The sequence below is a fragment of the Formica exsecta genome, unplaced genomic scaffold, assembly GCF_003651465.1.
Source record: "Formica exsecta isolate Colony F162 unplaced genomic scaffold, ASM365146v1 scaffold550, whole genome shotgun sequence".
Lineage (NCBI taxonomy): Eukaryota > Metazoa > Arthropoda > Insecta > Hymenoptera > Formicidae > Formica > Formica exsecta.
Genome location: NW_021852745.1, coordinates 375402 through 395628, shown reverse-complemented (window position 1 = coordinate 395628; position 20227 = coordinate 375402). Strand labels below are relative to the sequence as shown.

Sequence of the window (20227 nt, the reverse complement as noted above, 5' to 3'; positions counted from 1 at the left end):
CCACGTAATCCGGCCATGCAGGTCGTAATCGACCGGGAGGTCCGCAAGATGGAAGAGGCGGGCGTGATAGAGCCGTCACAGAGCGCCTGGAGCTCCCCGGTGGTGCTCGTGAAGAAGAAAAACGGCACCCACCGGTTCTGCATCAACTTCCGGAAGGTGAACGACGTAACGCAGAAGGACGCCTACCCTCTACCACATAATACGGCCACCTTAGACAAACTCCGGGGCGCAAAATATCTAACGACTCTGGACCTGAAAAACAGCTACTGGCAAGTCCCACTAGCGCCAGAGAGCCGCCCGATCACGGCGTTCACCATGCCAGGAAGGGGACTCATGCAGTTCCGGACAATGCCGTTCGGACTGCATTCGGCGCCCGCCACGTTCCAACCCCTCCTGGACTCTATCCTGGGGCCAGAGCTCGAGTCCAACGTCCTTGTCTACCTGGATGACATCGTCGTGGCCAGCCCAACCTTCGAGGAGCACCTGGCCGAGGTCTTCCGGCGCCTGCGAGCCGCCAAACTACGGCTCAGCGCCGACAAGTGCCACTTTTGCCGGGACAGCCTCCGGTACCTGGGCCACATCATTGACCGCCGCGGAATCCGCACCGACCCCGCAAAGGTTAGCGCCGTCGCCAATTGGCCAACGCCCACCAATCTCAGGCAAGTTCGCCAGTTCCTGGGCTTGGCACCGTGGTACCAACGCTTTATCGCGGACTTCTCCGTCGTAGCCGCAACCCTGACGCACCTGACCCGCAAAAACGCCCGCTGGGCCGGGACCGCCGTCGAGAACGAGGCCTTCCAACGCCTCAAGGACGCCCTAATCTCCGCTCCGGTATTCGCGTGTCCCGATTTCGAACGGCCTTTCACCCTGCAGACCGACGCCAGTACGCACGGGCTAGGCGCCGTCCTGACGCAACAGTTAACCGAAGGGGAACGGGTCATTGCATACGCCAGCCGAACGTTGAATCACGCCGAGCGGAACTACAGCGCCACCGAGCTGGAATGCCTCGCCGTAGTCTGGGGGATACGTCGGATGCGGGATTACTTGGAGGGATACCAATTTACCGTGCTTACCAACCACCAATCCCTTCGGTGGCTCCAACGCCTGGAAGCCCCGTCAGGCCGACTTGCTCGCTGGCTGTTTGAGCTCCAGCAGCACAACTTCGAGATCAAATACCGTCGAGGCGCCCAGAACCAGGTAGCGGATGCTTTCTCGCGCCAGCCCGAGGTCGCCGCGGCACGACAAACGCCGCCCTGCCTATGGTATCACCGGATCAAACGAGACGTCCAAACCCGACCAGCCAACCAGCCTGACTACCAGATACCTGACGGGCTCCTGTACCGACACATCCTCCACGACTTGGGCTTCCGGGAGATGCCCGCGGAGGAACAGTGGAAGCAATGCGTACCGACACCTGAACGCGCCGCCTTACTTCAACGTTGGCACGACGATCCGCATCCGGACACTTAGGGACCGCCAAGACCATGGCGCGCATCGCCCAGCAGTACTACTGGCCAGAGATGCTCCGGGAGATCGCTCGATACGTCCGCGCCTGCCCAACCTGTCTGGCACACAAGGTGTCGCAACAGCGACCCGCCGGGATGCTTCACACCACACCAGTAGGTGCACCATGGCAGCAGGTCTCCATCGACCTGGTCGGGCCGCTACCCCGCTCCAACCGCGGACACACATGGCTGCTCACGATGCAGGACCGATTCACGAAGTGGCTCGAGGTCACGCCACTGCGAAAGGCCACCGCAAACAACATCACCAGGGCATTCGTAGACCAGATCATATACCGCCATGGCTGCCCGCAATGGGTCATCTCGGACAACGGAACCCAACTAAAGGCCAAACAATTGGAGAAGATGCTGACCACCTTTGGCATACAACACCGCACCTCACCGCCGTACACCCCGCAGTGCAATCCGGTGGAACGGGCCAACCGGACCATGAAAACGATGATCGCCCAATACGTGGGCAGAAGTCAAAAGACGTGGGACGAGCACATCACCGCTCTCCAGTGCGCTTTCAACATCGCCTGGAGCGAGGCCAAGGGTCACACCCCTGCCTACCACAACCACGGCAGGGAGCTCGCCCGACCGCATCCGGAAGACCGACGGCAACAAGGGAATGCGCCGGCACCAGAAACCACGCACCGACATTTGCGAGAGGCCTACGAGCTCGTAAGAGTAAGCCTGGCCCGTGCCTTCCAACATCAGGAGCGACACTATAACCTACGGCGGCGGGCGTGGAAGCCGAAGGTCGGGGAGTGGGTATGGAAAAAGAACTACGTCCTGTCCGACAAGGCTAAGGCATTCAACGCCAAACTAGCCCCATAGTTCGTGGGGCCCCTGGAGGTACGACAAATCATTTCGCCGGTCATCGTTGACCTGCGAGACAGCCGCGGACGCTGGCACCGGCACGTCCACATCCAGGACCTGAAGGCGCACCCGGGCTTGCCCCACAACGACGACGACCCGCCAAACAACGACCGGCCCCTGGCGACCTGCGCCAGCCTAACACCGGCCCTTATCGGCAACTCGCGTCGGTACGAACACCACACGGTAAAGTCGCGATTACCAATCGCGAACGTCGGTACGCGCGAAACACAGACACAACTCCCGGTAAAGTCGCGATTACCGACCGCGAACGTCGGTACGCGCGAAGCACACGAACAACGCCCGGTAACCGCGCGATTACCGATCGTGAGCACCCGAGCACCCGAAAACTCGCGGACCACAACCGAGGGCGCAACCAGCCCAACAACGCGCCGCGACCCGCAAAAACAACGCGCCGTGCATTCCGGACATTCCCAACGAGCGTATAAAAGATCGCACGCCGGACAGCCCGGCAAGTTAGTCAGTCCGCGATGCCGACCGAACCAGAACGCCGACAACTGGAAGAGTTATACGGGAGCTGGTCCGACGATGAGGACGACCTCCCCATCGGCCCAGGACCCACGCCCGTCACGCCGCCAAGGGGCGAACCACCACGGGCGTCCGATCCGCACCGACGACCACCGCGGGTAGGAACCGCGATACAGCGGTCCGACGCCGATAACAGGAGGAAGGCCCTCCTCCTGTTATCGCCGCCACCACCACCGGACCGACGCCGGCGCCAAAAGCGGAGGCCACCACCAAAGCCCCGAATCGCCCGGCCCGTCCCGACCAAATGCGCCGCAACGGCATACAACACCGCCAGGCCACCTGCGCCGAAACACGTCGACCAGCGACGGCAGCCTGAGCCCACAGCCAGGCTAACTGCCGCGCCAGCCGCACTGAGGTGTCCCGCCGTCGACCAACGACCACGATCGATCAACGCAACAAGAGCACTACCACCAACCACAAGCCCACCGACAGCCGGGCCACTCCACGCGGTGGGGCCACGCCCCCCGGAGCCTATCACGGTAAAGGTCGCCGCGGGAACGGTCCTCCGCGTGCCACACCGCGCGGTGCACACAGCCAGGCGGTACCGGCACTGGACTCCGGAAGGACAGTGGACCCTCCACTTCAACACGGATGGGTCTCCGGAGCAGCCGCCTCCGCCGCGCCACCACCCGATCCGGCGCCCACACCGCCTAGGAGGGGGGGGCGGGTGATGTAACGGCAGGGCCGTTACTACGACCAGTATATATAGATATATATACCAAAAATATATAGATAGGTACGCAAGGCTTGCTTATTCACCCAGCCCTACCTGTCCTGCCACCGCCATCTTGCTTAACGCATGCGCGTTCTTACTCAGCATGCGCTCTCGCTCACCGGCACGCTCTATCTCTCTCGCGGGGCCCCCCACATGTTACCGACTCCCACCGCCGGACCGACAGCGCACAGTGGGGGACGCCAGCCGGGTATATAAGCCCGACCGGCCAAGACATCGGGACCAGATCCTGTCCCGACATCCAGCTCCAGACACCGACCTGCTTAATACCCACTACCTCTCGGGGACAAGGTTTCTCTTGTCTCTGCCGGGTTTCGCCGGGTCTCTCTACCTTCAGGCTGAGGTTTTGCTCAGCCCCGTCGGGTTTCGCCGACTCCTGTCACCACTCCTCGGGCCAAAGTTTCGCTTGGCCCTGTCGGATTTCGCCGGCTCCTAACATCTACCCGGGCTGAGGTTTCGCTCAGCCCTGCCGGGTTTCGCCGGTTTCTGTTGCCAAGGCAGGCCCGACGTGACACTCGGTCTTGCCCGCAAGACCTCACCACCTAACCTGACGCTAGTATATAAACTGCATGTAAATACCGCGTTGTAAATAGTAGTCGCATGATAAGTTCGCTAGCAATAACGCCTGGTAGTATTAAGTCCGTTAGTCATAACCGCATTCTAGTCTTAAGGCCTGTTAGTAATAAGACCTGCCTAGGGATAAGCCCGCTAGTTATACCCGCTCGTTAGTGATAAGTCCGCTAGTTATAACCGCACGCTAGTAATAAGACCTGCCTAGTACTTAGTTCGCTAGTTATAAGGCCTGTTAGTGATAAGTCCGCCGCATGTAAATAAAACCGGGAACCATCGCCCGCCGCACCTGTCTGGCTCTTCTCGCCGTGTTGCGCTTCTCGCTTCGCGCCTGCGCGTTACGCTTCGCAGATCCTGCTACCAGCGACCGCCTTTACCGCACGCTATCGCCAGACCCTGCACGCGGTATCTATCTTTCTCTAACTAAATAAACTATCTCTTTCTACCTATACTGTGTCTCGTAAGCTTGAGTCTCCCCTCCTCTCGAACCCGGACACCGACGAGCTGATCCGAGCGTCGAGCGAGGTGACCGCGTTACAAAATTTATAACGCAGAAAACTATAACAGATATAAATAAACTAAAGATAGAGGCTAATAACTTTGTTGAAAAGATGTTTGATTCGGTAATGGTATTCCCATGCAAAATTTAGTTAATTGATCTTGTAATGTTAAAATATATTCGTTTCCTCTTTCGGTTTTAGGCAAAGGGCCTACGATATCCATGGCTACTTTATCGAAAGAAGATCCTGGTGTGTCTATAATTATCATAGGTTATTTTGTTTTAACTCGTACAAGTTTTTTCAATTGACATTGTAAACATTGCTGTATGCATCGTTGAACATCTGCTTTCAAGTTTTCCCAGTAATAATTATGTTTTATTCTGTTATAAGTTTTTGTGATTCCCCGGTGTCCTCCTGTTGGTAAGCAATGCATTTCACTGATTATAACGGAACGTAAATCTTTCGGTGGATATTTAATTAGTCCGTGGCAAATAATAACTTTAGTAGGAGCGTCGGTGGATATTGATTGTATATGTGATTTGACATCATTCCATGGAATATTATAAATAAACTCGGTTTTTGCAATATTAAATGTTTCTAATCTTAAATCTTCGGTTATTTTCCGTAAGTCTGTTAAGATTTTAACAATTTGTTTAAGAGTAGCCGTAGGGCCCTCTCACGACGAAATATACTATGTTATCTTTTCGTAAAAATAATAATTCTCGAGAGTCTATAACGTTACCATGAATTACTCTATTTTCAATAAATGCAAGATTCGTTTTCTTTTTTAAATTTAAATTTTTTTTAATAATATCTTGTTCGTTTTCCTCTTCGTCTTCCTTTTCAATGTCAGAATTTTTATCCGGCGGATCATTTCTTTCTTTGATTTCTTCGATCTCGCTCACGAGTCGCTATGCGATTCGTCGGCTATTTTATTTTGCTCAATAATTTGTCCTGCAGTTCGACTTCTTGTTTAAATTTTATTTTTGTTCGGGAGTCGACCTCGACGAGATCGCCCGAAACTGAGAGAGAGACGCTCAAAGATGAGCGAGAAGCGGTGTGTAACGCGAATCCGTAGATCCGCTGGAGGATAAGGAGATGGACAGACAATATTTGTCGCGAGAGCGGAAATCTTGCACGCGAACGCCGGATGGAATTTGGCACAAGGCAGAGGACATTCGCGATGCGGTTAACTAGCGTCGACTCTCGGACTCCACACAATTATCGTTCACAATGTCTTAGCACTAACTGATTGAAGAATACAGTTTGAGATATGACCGAATTGACCGCCGCGAGGATATGAATGCGATCGTATGGCGAGACAATTCGAACCGAATTTGAGACAAGTAAGCCTACTGCGTACGCGACACGAGCGAGAATTTGCGAAATGCGAATGCGAAAAGTCGATGAATTTCGACTTGCTCGAATCGTTGTCGTAGGCAGACTAAATCGACCGACCGCGGAAGCTCGGATAATTGATAAATAATCTGGTTCGTTTAATTCTGTTTGTGTAAATGGAAGAGTATCGTTATTGTTATTTAATAAATCGCATTCAGGTATTATTTCTTCGTTTTCTTCGATATTGGAAAGATATAAATGGAAATCGTCATCTTCTTCTTCTTCTTCTTCGCTATCGGATTTTTCTAATAGTTCGGCAATTAATCGTGCATCATTAGGGTTATCTGGGTTTAGAAGTTTCTTGTTTTTTATAATTTTATAATCTATTTCTTCGATATTTACAGGATTTCTTGATAATGCGTCTGCGTTTACGTTTGTTTTTCCCGCTTTGTATACAACCTCATAATCATATTCTGCTAATTTTAATCTCCAACGAAGTATTCGCATATTTGCGTCTTGTGCGTTTTTAAACCACATCAATGGTTTATGATCTGTAACTAAAGTGAATTTTCTTCCGTATAAGTATGGTCGAAAATGTTTAACGCAATATACAATAGCTAGTGCTTCCTTTTCATATGTATCGTATTTTAATTCATTATCTGTTAAGGTTCGTGAAGCGTATGCTATCGGTAGGTCTTTATTTATCTCTCCTTGTGATAATATTCCTCCAACGGCTATTCCAGATGCATCGGTCGTTAAAATGAATGATTTGGAAAAATCTGGGTATTGCAGTACTGGCTCTTCGCACAGTTTTTGTTTTAAAATTTCAAAAGATTCTTCCTGCACAGATGTCCACTCGAAGCGGGTGTCGTTTTTTAATAAATTTGTTAATGGTATGGCGAATTTTGAAAAATTCGGTATAAAGCGTCTGTAATATCCTGCAAGTCCTAAAAATTGTTTAATATTCTTAGGTGTTTTAGGTCTTGGAAATCGTTGTACCGCTTCTAATTTTTTCGGATCTGGTTTTACTCCGTCTTTACTGATTACATGTCCCAGATAAGTTACTTCTGTTTTCAAAAATTCGCATTTGTCTGGCTGTAATTTTAAATTAGCTTCTCGAAGACGTTCCATTAAAGCGTTGTATTTTCTTTCGTGTTCTTCTAAAGACGTTGCATAGATAACAATATCGTCCATATAAACGAATAATTCTTTGCCTTGTAACCCAGTTAATACTAAGTCCATTAGGCGCTGGAAAGTAGCCGGAGCATTTTTTAGACCGAACGGCATTCGGTCGAATTCGTATTCTTGATAATGCGTCTGCGTTTACGTTTGTTTTTCCCGCTTTGTATACAACTTCATAATCATATTCTGCTAATTTTAATCTCTAACGAAGTATTCGCATATTTGCGTCTTGTGCGTTTTTAAACCACATCAATGGTTTATGATCTGTAACTAAAGTGAATTTTCTTCCGTATAAGTATGGTCGAAAATGTTTAACGCAATATACAATAGCTAGTGCTTCTTTTTCGTATGTATCGTATTTTAATTCATTATCTGTTAAGGTTCGTGAGGCGTATGCTATCGGTAGGTCTTTGTTTATCTCTCCTTGTGATAATATTCCTCCGACGGCTATTCCAGATGCATCGGTCGTTAAAATGAATGATTTGGAAAAATCTGGGTATTGCAGTACTGGCTCTTCGCACAGTTTTTGTTTTAAAATCTCAAAAGATTCTTTTTACACAGATGTCTACTCGAAGCGGGTGTCGTTTTTTAATAAATTTGTTAATGGTTTGGCAAATTTTGAAAAATTCGGTATAAAGCGTCTATAATATCCTGCAAGTCCTAAAAATTGTTTAATATTATTAGGCGTTTTAGGTCTTGGAAATCGTTGTACCGCTTCTAATTTTTTCGGATCTGGTTTTACTCCGTCTTTACTGATTACATGTCCCAGATAAGTTACCTCTCTATTTAAAAACTCACATTTGTCTGGTTGTAGTTTTAAGTTAAATTAAATTAAAGCGTTGTATTTTCTTTCGTGTTCTTCTAAAGACGTTGCATAGATAACAATATCGTCCATATAAACGAATAATTCTTTGCCTTGTAACCCAGTTAACACTAAGTCCATTAGGCGCTGGAAAGTAGCCGGAGCATTTTTTAGACCGAACGGCATTTGGTCAAATTCGTAATGTCTGTTATAGCCCGAAAAGGCTATATACGAATTACTAGATACATATTATTTTAGAGATATATTATTTTATACGATAAGGCTATTTTTAGTATTTCGTAGATTCGAATTTTTAATTTTTAAATTATATTTTTGAGCCTCTTCAAGGAGGTCTTTTATTGTAACATGAGAGGTTTTTAATTCATTATCATTTTCTCCTTTAAATAATCCAACCTTAGGAAATTTGATATCTAGGGAGGATAAAGGACTTCTCCCCTTTTTGGGATAAGGTTTTGCCGAAATACGTAGTGAGGTTTTATAATTTTCCTCCTCGCAATCGACGGAGCTAGGATTTTCTGACAAGGTTTGGAAATTTCCCTCCGAAATCCTAGAATTATTCCCTTCTTGAGAGGATTGGTAATTTCTCTCTTCGAGGGTTTTTAAATTAATTAAATTTTTAGGAGAGGTTTGGTAATTTCCCCCTCCAGGAATGGTTGGATTTATTAGATTTTCAGGAGAGGTTTGGTAATTTCCCTCTCCAAGGATTTTTGAATCATTTAATTCTTTATTTTTCCTCTCAGTTTTATTTTTTTATCTTGTCTTTATTTTTAATTTTATTCTTATTTCCTTCTTTATTTAAGGTTTTTTCTTCGTCTTCATAATTAATTTCTTCGATAATAATATTTTGTTCATCCACATTTTCACCATCATTTTCAATATTCATATTATTTTCATAATCGTCGAATTCGTAAGTAGTTTCTTTTTTCTATTCTTATATAAAATAATGATTCAGATCGCGGAGCTACTATAATGGCTTCAGGTGATAAGAAAGATATGTTGATTCCGGAGACATCCAAGTGCCCTTGTGCGTAATCTATTTTCGATGAAGTTTGTTTAAAGAAATCGTTTCCTAATATGTCGGATTGTGAAATTGGAAAATCGTTAGATACAATATGAAATATAACCGGTATTTCAAAAAGAGTTAATGTAATTTCACCTAAGGTGTACACAGGATAATTATTTATACCGTTCAACTTGAGGATATTAGTGTAATTAATATTTATTTCTACGGGAACGAGATTTTCTTTAATTATATTAGGTCCAGATCCCGTGTCTAGCATAAAAGTTATACTAGTAGTTAAATTATCGATGTTGATCTGAACGGTAGGCAGGCGACTATGTTTGTTGAGGTTCACAGTCACGGGCCTTATGGTAGTTCTGTCCTTGTCTACATGGCTACCTGAGTTTTGAGCGGGTACGGCTCTCGTTCGGACCCCTGCTGTGCACCCGACGTCGAGGGGCCATTGTAGTTTCCATGATTATTTTCCTTTTTTCGAAAGTTACTGGCATGGCGTAATTGACAATTTTCGAGAAGATGACCTTGCTCCTTACAATAGCGGCAGAATAAAGAATTCCTGGATCCTGTTTGATGGTTTAGTTTTGATCGACAATCTTTAGCAATGTGTCCGAAGTTGTTGCAAATTTGACAGATTATGCGAGTTTTATTTCCCGCATAACGTTGTTCGTTCTGTTTCTTCCAGCAATTATTTGCAGAATGGCCGGGTCTTTCGCACCATTGACAAATTACCGAGATTTTATTGTTATTAGTTGTATTACTCTGTCGGCAAGATTTTGCATCATGACCGGATTTTAAGCATAATTGGCAAGTTATTAATTTCCCTTGAACTACGTTTACTGGTCGGCGTTGCTGTGGATCGCGAAAGCGGCATTTCTCTGCTCCATGCCCACGTTTTTTACAAATTTGACATACTAATATCGCGGTTCCTAAATCAATTTGGTTGTTAACTTGTTGAGATGTTTGTAAATATTTCTTGCAGTTACTGCCTACGTGCCCTTCCTTATAACAGATTTGACAGAATTCTCTTAGGCTGTTAGTTTTTTGTCTACCTGCTGTTCCCTGTCGTAAATCTGTCATTGCTCGGAGCTCTCTCTCTCTATCCTTATAGCGTCGGCTGCAGTTACTTGTACATCTAGTAAGTTTCTTGAAACTCGTTGCTCGATTTCTGGTTTTAGCCCTCTAATCAAACATTTGCACATGTCTTTTTCTAATGATGCTTTAATACTTTGGTCAGATAACACGTTTCCAGAACTTCTATATGCTTCTAAAATTTGTTTTCCGAGAATTTTTACTCTATTTCCATAATTAATTACATCTTCGTCACTCTTTTGATATATGCAACCTAATTCCCCTTGTAATTGATAAACATTTTTCGCTGGTCCATAAATTTGTTTTAAGTATTTAGTTGAATGAGAAACGTTATCAAAATCTTGGTCTTGTATAGTTCGGCGAGCCTCCCCTATTATCCTGGTTCTTATTATTTTGGTAAACTGTGATTCAGCCTCACTAGGCAACATAGATTTTGCTTCTTCACATCCCTCGATAAAATAATTTAATAGAATATTTTGACCGTCCAAATAAGGGATGGCTTCGTCCGCGTATTTCAAAGTAGCGAAAGGATTATTTTGAGTCATGTTGCCGCCGGTACCGCTCGGGTCTTTCTTTTTTTCGTATTTATTAAATTCAGGTATAATAGTCTTATCGCAGGAATCGGCAAAATGAGACTCGGCCGCTGTTTCGCTAAACTTTTTTTCGAAATCTTTTTTAATTACCGTTTCGTCTAATGAAAATTAATGTTTTTAGTGGTTTTATTAGGAGTGGAAGTGTGATGTGTTTCTAATTTGTTAGATTTTGTTCAATTGTATGTTTCCTAAACAAGCTGAAATTTTCGTTCTACTTCGTCTTTATCAGCTGTACCTCTTGTCCCTTTACTCATTCCAGTTTAAAAGATCGCACGTTACAATCCCGGACGAGCCCCTAAATTTAAAGAGCAGTATCTTACGTCCAATAAATTTATTCATTTTTAAAGTAGATGGTGGGTATACATGATTATAAAAATTTAAAATATAATATAATATACATTCTTCTCTGAGTATATGTGAGTGTGTGTGTATGTGTGTGTGTTAATTCGCGGGTGTTACACTAATACGGAGGACATCAGTCAAAAATGCAAGGGAATGATTTTACTGTTAAATTTAGATTCTGACTGGGTGATACAATGTGATGATTTAATCAAATAAATAAAAAACAAACAAAACATGTGTGCGTGTGTGAGTGAGAAAGGAAATATGGCGTCATAAGGAAGGAGAATGAAGGGAGATATTTCAGTTTACTTTAATCCTGGTAGGATGAAGCGGATTCTAAGTGGGATAGTTCATTGCAGAACTCCTCTATAGCTTTTACGAAATCTGCTTCTGAAAACTGCGGGGAAGATGGGGGTGAATTGTTCAAGAGGATAGTGGATAGGGAGGAGCAGGAACGTGGGGAAAGCGGAGGTTCGGTCGCTGGAGTGATATGGTCGGGGAAGTAGATGGGGGAGTAACTGGGGGAGGCGTACCTTGACGAGGAAGGAAGAGTAGGTTCGGTGGATACTCGTAGTGGTTTTTTAATGCGTGTGTCTCGTGGTGATCGTCGATTGGTGATCAGTTCAGAGTCCCTTGAGCTCTAGGTTCCCCTTACGCCCGTGATCTGATTAGAAAAAGTCTTACTTTCTGTCATTACTGAATATGACGTCACAGAAGTTTTGTCATTATTGATTTAGTTGTTTTCGTCAGATATTTCGTGAGAATTTTATTATCTTTTCGGTATCAGTTTATTATTCCGCTGGAAAATTCTACTGCGAGGGCAGCTACTGGTTTTTATTTATTTTTAGGAGACCGGCGCGGTTTCGTCACCGGTCTCTCGCGTCTTTCTCGCGGTTACTCATAGATATAGATATTGACAAGTGACTAAATGTTTAAGGAATGTGTGACGCAAGATGCTCTATTTACCAAACGACTCATTTCTATCACCGATCGATTATCATTGCCGCAACTTCGCGGAAGGGAGGAATCGTGGCTCCGCCAGGACGTAACAATATAATTTAAATATACTGGTTAATACTAACATATTTTGTACGAAATGAAACAAACAAAATAAAACAATGCAAAATAAAATTGAAATAAATTAAATAAAAAGAAACAATTTTAGAAAACATTTTTGGTTAACTTCTAAATTCCTGACTTATTTTCTTTTTCTATCAGCCTCTCTAATAAATTTTCCAATCTTTTAAAGGCGAGCAGTTTTTCTTCATGCTGTTTTGCTCGACTTTCTCTTCGTTTAGCTCGTTCTTCCTTGCTATATGATATGTAATCACTTATTACAGTATTTAGTTTTGTCTTTTTAGTAACTGAAATTATAAATATACAGTATATATTTATGCACATACACAATTATTTTACATCTACCATAAGACATATTATATTACCTTCTTCTTGAATATTTTCTTTTGCTGGTAAATTGTTTTCATTTTGTTCTTCATCTAAGTGCAATCCTGTTATAGCTAAAGGTTGCACCCAGGGTTTCTCACCAAATAACTCTTGCATTATCTGTGTGTGATATAAAAATTAAAATATTAAACTTATATTAAAATTATATTATTGTATAAAGCACAGGCATATAATTTAACAAATAAATAAATTTGAATAATTTAACCTGTAAAAATTCCCAATCTTTCCTATTATTACCACTTTTTTTGTTGTGATCCATAATACTTTTGTATGTACGTTTCAAAAATTGAAATTTTGTTGAACATTTAAAACCATTTATGTTATGTCCTTTCTCTTGCATGAGGCTTGCAATATTATCCCAATGTTTTTTTATTGTACCTTTTGCACCAATAAATTTTGTCTGGTGTTGTCGATACAGTTCCAATAGTAATACACTTTCCTGTTTTGTCCATGCATGCGCACCTGCAATGTGATTAAACAGGAATTAGACAATTCTTTGATTAATATATATGCGAGTATTTATGTACTATGTAAATTTCCATGCATTACCTTTTTGACATTCTGCAGTTGTGTTAAGACTGACAGCTAATTCTTGTTGACTGCTGTTACTTGTACTTGCTAAAATTAATAATATTGTCGCATAAAATTTGATACTGCTTTTTTATATTTACTTATTTATATTTACAACAATTTAAATCATTCATACCTTGTGGCGAAGTATAACCTATTTCTTGGGTTGAATGTTTAGCATGCTGCAACAAATGCGTAGCAAAAGTTAAATCTAAAAATAAAACACAAGTATTTTTTAGGATATTTTAATAAGAAAAAACATATAATGACACCATCTTATGTTCCCCTCAAAACCATACAATTTTTGTTCAAAACGTTTTTCTCTAAAATGCTTAGTTTTTGAAAGAAAAGGGGTGTACGGGTGGTCTAGGACACCCTGTATAGTATTGAAAAAAACTTATTATCAGCTATTTTATCTATTGATTACATAAAAGAATTTATCCATTTTATATCATATTATAATAATAATATTTATTTACAAAAATATTATTCACTTTCTTACCGTTTCGTGTTCTAGTTGCATCATTACTACTTATTATTATTATTTTGAATTCTTTATTTGTTTCACTGCCTATTAAATAAATCTCCTCCATATCTTCCACGGGCGCCGCCATATTTCTACTGCGAATGCCTTACCTCGTCAGCCGCAGTAACGAAAGCAGGAAGTGACGACAAAATGTATGACGTCACACATTTTCACAAGTTCATCGAAAGCTTACTGCAGCGTATTTTGTAATGGTACCCGCAGCGCTGTCAGTACTGGCAGTGAATATCGGAATGCACCCTGTATAAGTCGGCCCGGCACAGCACACGATACCAGTCCCGGTCCCAATCTTCGGGACGCTAGAAGCCTCAGAGCGCTCTCTGAGTCTCTCCAACAAATCGAATCCTGATACCGCTCCTTTCTATTTGATCTAGGGGACGAGTGCTCTCGTCCTCGGCCGAATGCTCTCGGCGTCCAGTCCTGTCGGTGCAAGGGAGTGCTCTCCCTTGCGTCAACCACCTCCGGTCCGGGGGACGAGTGCTCTCGTACCTTGTCGAGTGCTCTCGACGGCCGGTCCTGCTTGCAACGAGGAGCGCTCTCCTCGTTGCTTCCGCTCCCGGAACCTGCGATAGACCGCGATCGCGAGCCACCAGATCGCGTTGTCAACCGATCGTTTGTTCGCCTAGCATATAATACCGCGTCCTATTGACGGTTGATCACCAGTCGAGTCTTGTCCGCCTAGTATATCATACCGAGTCTTGTTCACGGTTAATTGTCAGTCGAGACTTGTCCGTCTAATATATCATACCGAGTCTTGTTCACGGTTCATTGTCAGTCGAGTCTTATCCACCTAGTATATAAGACTGCATCTTGTTCACGGTTAATTGTCAGTCGAGTCTTGTCCGCCTAGTATATAACACCGCGTCTTGCTCACGGTTAATTGTCAGTCGAGTCTTGTCCGCCTAGTCAGTAAGTCGTGTATCGTTCGACTAGCCTTTAAGAGCGTGTCCTGCTACGGCCGCACCATATCACTACGCGCTAATCCTTGTCAGAATAAACCGCAAAGAGCACTGGCACCCAGTCCTTCTCAGGATAAGATGCACAGGCAGTGCTAGAAAGTTGGAACCACCAAGCGATCACGCGACACCCCGTAGTATCTAAGTCTTGTACGCATATATCTCAATATAATAAACGTTATTTTGTTATTAACTCGACGTGTGATTTGCGAGCCAGAGTCTCCCCTTCTCCCGAACCCTGACACCGACGAGCCGATCCGTGGCGTCGGGAAAGGCGTACCGTTACATGTTTAATATCTACTTTTCGATTGCGCTGAAGATGGCCCCCAAAAAGGGATCGAACTGTATGCTATATTTACATTGATGATTTTGTTGTTACAATAATTTTATATTTATAATAGAAAATATATGCGCGCCTTGACTAGTGCGCTCTTATCAAGAGCAATGATGCCAGAATAGAGACGCGAGCAACACGACTCCGTACTGGTGGGGATACACACACAAGCGTAAACCGTGTACGTGTAATGCGCAGAGCGCTCTGCGCATTACACGTACACGGTTTACGCTTGTGTGTGTATCCCCACCAGTACGGAGTCGTGTTGCTCGCGTCTCAATTCTGGCATCAGTGATCAAAAGACGCGGTAGCGTCTCGCTAAGTATATCTTTCGTCGTTTTTTTGTTTACTGTAAACAGACGCTACCGTGTATCACTTACCGGAGTGAGAACGTTTTTTGAAAATTTTAGAAAATGAATTCGAAATATCTCGTACGTCGAACCATCTTTTCGAGAGATGAACATATCAATCGAGAACATGGATTTTTTCGAATATAATAATATCAAAATGACATTGGTAGATGCATTTGATGTACAGATTTCGATATTTCGTATGAATTTTTCGGTCCAAAATGTGTCACTTTTTGGGACGCCATATTTGTCCAGGTTCATTGATAAGCCGCTAGATTTCTAAGACGCTATATTGTTCCAGGTTCACTGATAAGCCGCTGAATGTCTCGTTGTTCGCAAGATATTTCATATAAATTTTTCGGCCCAAAATGTGTCACTTTTCGAGACGCCATGTTTGTCTAGGTTCACTAAGACGCCGCTAGGCGTTGCTTTGGCAGTCTTGGCACTATCGCGCGATTATCAGACTTGATATATTTGCATTTTCATTCACATTTTATTTGTGATCAAGTTAAGATTAAAAATTTATAAAATGAATTGCACTTATATAGAAATTCATGGCAACACTAAAGTTATTTTGAATGTCACAATAAATAAAATAAATTAACAAATATATAAGTAATATAATAATAATATGTAACGATACCGTTATTAACGGCCTAGCGGGCCGATCCACCGCGCGCTTTTCGAGGCTCGGCGCTTATGGCGTCCCTAAGCTCCCACACCCGTGTCGCGGCCCCACCGTAGGGACCACCCCGCCACACGTTAAATCGTGCGAGTGGGAGGCCGGCCGCCGGTATATAAGGCGCTCCGGCGAGCATAGCATTACCAGTTCCCGATCCCGAGTCCTACCTAGTACAACTCCTGATCCGAAACCTATACCGCGTTACACCAGGCTACGGGCTACCCGTAGTTACGCCGGGTTACCCGGTTGCTGGGACGGCGCACCCTGATACCTAGCGTTACACCAGGTCACGGGCTACCCGTGGTTATGCCGGGCTTCCCGGTTTCTGGGACGGCGCACTCTTCATAAGACCGTACCGCGCACCGTTCAATCTGGACGGCCGTTTGTATATACCGCGACCGTTTCCACCGTAAGACCACTTTGGTCTCCGTGTATCTTTCCGTATAAATACCGCGACCTGTTAAACTGTAATACCGCTTTGTACATATACCGCGACATGTTATATTCTAAGACCGTTGTACATATACCGTAACCAGTAAGACCGCTCCGGTCTCCGCGTCCTGATCCTATACCGCGTTACACCAGGCTACGGGCTACCCGTAGTTACGCCGGGTTACCCGGTTGCTGGGACGGCGCACCCTGATACCTCGCGTTACACCGGGCTACGGGCTTCCCGTAGTTAGGCCGGGCTTCCCGGTTGCTGGGACAGCGCATCCTGCTAGCTTGTAAGTCCGTACCGCGTTCTCCGCAACCTGTTATATCGTAAGACCGTTTGTATATACCGCGACCTGTTTGTACCGTAAAACCGCTTTGGTCTCCGCGTCCTAAGGGACTCTAGCACCGCCTTGTATATACCGCGACCTGTTCTACCGTCAGACCACTTTGGTCCCCGCATGTTGTTAAGATTTAAGACCGTTTTGTATCTATACCGCGACCCGCTAGATCGTAAGACCGCGTTGTATATACCGCATCTAGACCGGCCATCGGGCCAAATCTTGTGATTGCAGAGTTAATTAAACGTATTAGAATAGCCACCAGTGTCGCGCCGACTCCACCTTCACACACGGCCTTCAGACTACTAAGGAGCGTCAGTCCTTTTAAGGATAGAACGCCGAGAACGCCGACGCCCCGTCCTTTTAAGGATAAGGCATTCAGGCAGTTGGAATTACATTGAAGGCCACGCGACACCCCATAGTGTTTAAGATCTGTACGAAAATGAAATTAATATATTAAATAATAATTTTTCGTTGATCTTCCGTAATTATCAAAATACGTGATAGTTAGGCACCCACACACTCACATTCACACTACACACACACACGCACGCACGCAAAAACTTAGCGCTGTTATGTAAAGTTATTTTAGTTTGTATTATATTTTATTCATAATGTTAATTTTAATTGGAATAACAGCGCTAAGTTTCTTTTGCACATGAAATTTTTTTACTTTTATTTGTTTAACGTCAATTTTTTTTCGCATAAAATTTTTTGAATTTAATTATTTTAAACTTTAAATTCTTTTGCATTAAATTTTTTTATATTTATTTTCTAACCCTAATTTTTGAATTTTTGTTTTTTTAACTTTAAATTATTTAATTTACGAAATTTAATTTTTTGTGTTTTGTATTTTCTTTTCTTAAATATATGTTTGAGTATATTTGGATTAAATAAATATGAATAATTATTTAGATATAAATAATTTATTATTTGTATATATGTATAAAAATATTTTAAAAGTATATAATAATTATACATTTGTACGATCAATTTTATGTTTTACACTCTCTTTTATGCCATATATATATACATATATTTTATTGCATTTTATTTGCTTCCGCAAATAGAATAGAATGCAGTATTAAATAGATAAAAGAATGCAAAATTTCACAATATTAATATTTTCTGCATCTTACATTAAATAAATCTATTCTAGTTATAAAAAATAATTTAACTGGATATTATGCATTATATTTTTCTAAATTTACTTAGCGTGATTGTTTGATTTCACTTCTTTTTGATGCTAATATTTTAAGTTTTCCCGTGTTATTAATACAGATAAAATGTAATTTATAAATATAATTATTGAAAAAATAATATTTTTGGTGGCGATGACTTTTTGTAAAATAAATATAATTGTTGAGAAGATAATATTGTAACAATACCGTTACTAGCCTTGCGGGCCGACCAGCCGCCCACATTTCTGAGGCTCGGCGCATATGGCGCCCCTAAGCTCCCACACCCGTGTTGCGGCCCCACCGAGGGACCGCTCCACCACGCGCCCCACCACGCGCCGACTCGCGTGAGTGGGAGGCCGGCCGTCGGTATATAAGGCGGCCCGGCGAGTGTATTGCTACCAGTTCCCGATCCTGAGTTCTACCTCGTACAACTCCTGATCTGAAACCTCTCGCGTTACACCAAGCTACGGGCTTCCCGTAGTTACGCCGGGCTACCCGGTTGCTGGGACGGCGCATCCTGATACCCAGCGTTAAACCAGGTCACGGGCTACCCGTGGTTATGCCGGACTTCCCGGTTGCTGGGACGGCGCATCCTGATATCCCGCGTTAAACCAGGTCACGAGCTACCCGTGGTTATGCCGGGCTTTCCGGTTGCTGACGCATCCCACTAGCTTGTAAGACCGAACTGCGTTTCCCGCGTCCAGTTTAATCGCACGACCGTTTATCTATACCGCGACCAGTTATACCGAAAGACCGCTTTGGTCTCTGCGTCCAGACTCTAGTACCGCTCTATATGTACCATGACCAGTTAATTGTAAGACTGTTTTGTATCTACTCCGCGACCAGTTATACCGTAAGACCGCCTTGTATATATACCGCGACTCGTTAACCATACGAACACTTTGTATATACCGCGTCCAGATCGGCCACCAGACCGAACCTTGTAATGTAGAGTTAATTAATCTCATTAGGATTTCCGCCAGTGTCGCACCTACTCCGCCTTTCTACCTACGGCCTACCTACTACAATAGCGCGCTAGTCCTTCTAAGGATAAGCCGCAGAAAGTGCCGACGCCCCGTCCTTCTAAGGATAAGGCAGTTGGAATCACGTTAAAGGCCGCGCGACACCCCTTAGTATTTAAGAGCTACTCTATCTATCTTAACGTAATAATAGTTGCTTGCATGTGTACACCGCGGCTACAGAACACCTCGACATCGCCCGCATGAGCCACGCTCGCTCCCCGAGCCCTGCCCGCGCCAGCTAGCGCGTACCGCCGCTTTCGCGAACTTCTGTACGCACCGTTCTCGCATGCTGCACTTTGGTAAATTTAGCTTTCTATGTTAAACCTTTAGCAACCGCTTAAATAAACTAATTATTCAACCAAGTTATATCGAGGAAGAGTGAGTTAGAGTTTCCCTCTTCTTCCGAATCCTGGCACCGGCGAGCCTGATCCGCGGCGTCGGGAAAGGTGAACCGTTACATGGCGCCCGAACATATTTTTGATGGCGATTAATTTCTGTAAAGGACTATTTTGGCTGGAGAGAGATATACTTAGCGCTTTTTTTTACATCTGTGATGTCTTTTTAGACGGATTGTCTTTTCTTACCTAAATTTTTGATTATATTCAGAAAAGACTTTATAATTATATTATTACATTTTTCTTTCATAATCAGGAAGTATATTTGCGAATCATAATAATTCTTTTTTATTTTTAATAAAAATTGAAAAAATAATAAAAAGATAATATTTTCTATGTGATATTAGATTAACTATTTCTAATATTAAATAGGATTGTTATATGTATAATATGTTTATTAATAATAACACAAATGTAAACATTCAATCATCCAACTGACACAGTAAAGCTAATCCTCTTTTGATCCAATGGCTCACGGGATAATCTGTGTCTATAAAAATTGATAATATATAATTCGAGGAATGTCCTGTAGTCCTAAGCACACCAAAACGTGCCGATGTTATATAAAGCGGACACTCGTATCGGTTTCCAATAAAAATAAGCGCCACTTCGCAAGGTTTTATCCATACAATTGGCATAGGGTCCCACAGTATTTTTGGATAGCTTTCGGCCAGCAACATTCGCTGGAGGTCCCATCGGGCTCCGCTTAAAAACATTCCATATATGTAAGCTCCATCAATGGGTATTCTCTTGGCCTGGTGCGTTGAAATTACCTAAAAATAATGTTGATTTATTTGTTAGTTAAATAAAAAACAGCCCTATTCATTTTTATAAAAAT

At 43.6% G+C, this 20227-nt stretch overlaps 2 protein-coding genes across 2 annotated transcripts; one reads left to right on the top strand and one right to left on the bottom strand.

The window, feature by feature from the left end:
- Window positions 1–2872: 2872 nt before the first annotated feature.
- Window positions 2873–4994, top strand: LOC115241996 (serine/arginine repetitive matrix protein 1-like). Its single transcript, XM_029817994.1, has 2 exons — window positions 2873–3409; window positions 4935–4994. The coding sequence occupies exons 1-2, from the start codon at window positions 2873–2875 to the stop codon at window positions 4992–4994; spliced, it is 597 nt and encodes a 198-aa protein (XP_029673854.1).
- Window positions 4995–12303: 7309 nt separating this feature from the next.
- Window positions 12304–12922, bottom strand: LOC115241995. The gene is made up of 3 exons (XM_029817993.1): window positions 12788–12922; window positions 12561–12681; window positions 12304–12482 (listed from the first exon to the last, which is right to left on the bottom strand). Exons 1-3 carry the CDS (start codon window positions 12920–12922, stop codon window positions 12304–12306), a joined length of 435 nt encoding a protein of 144 aa, XP_029673853.1.
- Between the last annotated feature and the right edge of the window lie 7305 nt (window positions 12923–20227).

Bases quoted from the DNA above. Each gene is read 5' to 3' on its own strand.
- LOC115241996 (XM_029817994.1), top strand. From the start codon at position 2,873: ATGCCGACCGAACCAGAACGCCGACAACTGGAAGAGTTATACGGGAGC. The intron at 3,410-4,934 runs GTAAAGGTCGCC...TTTCGGTTTTAG, and splicing joins GCCCCCCGGAGCCTATCACG to GCAAAGGGCCTACGATATCC.
- LOC115241995 (XM_029817993.1), bottom strand. From the start codon at position 12,922: ATGCAAGAGAAAGGACATAACATAAATGGTTTTAAATGTTCAACAAAA. The intron at 12,682-12,787 runs GTTAAATTATTC...TATCACACACAG, and splicing joins AAGATTGGGAATTTTTACAG to ATAATGCAAGAGTTATTTGG. The intron at 12,483-12,560 runs GTAATATAATAT...TTATAATTTCAG, and splicing joins AGAAAATATTCAAGAAGAAG to TTACTAAAAAGACAAAACTA.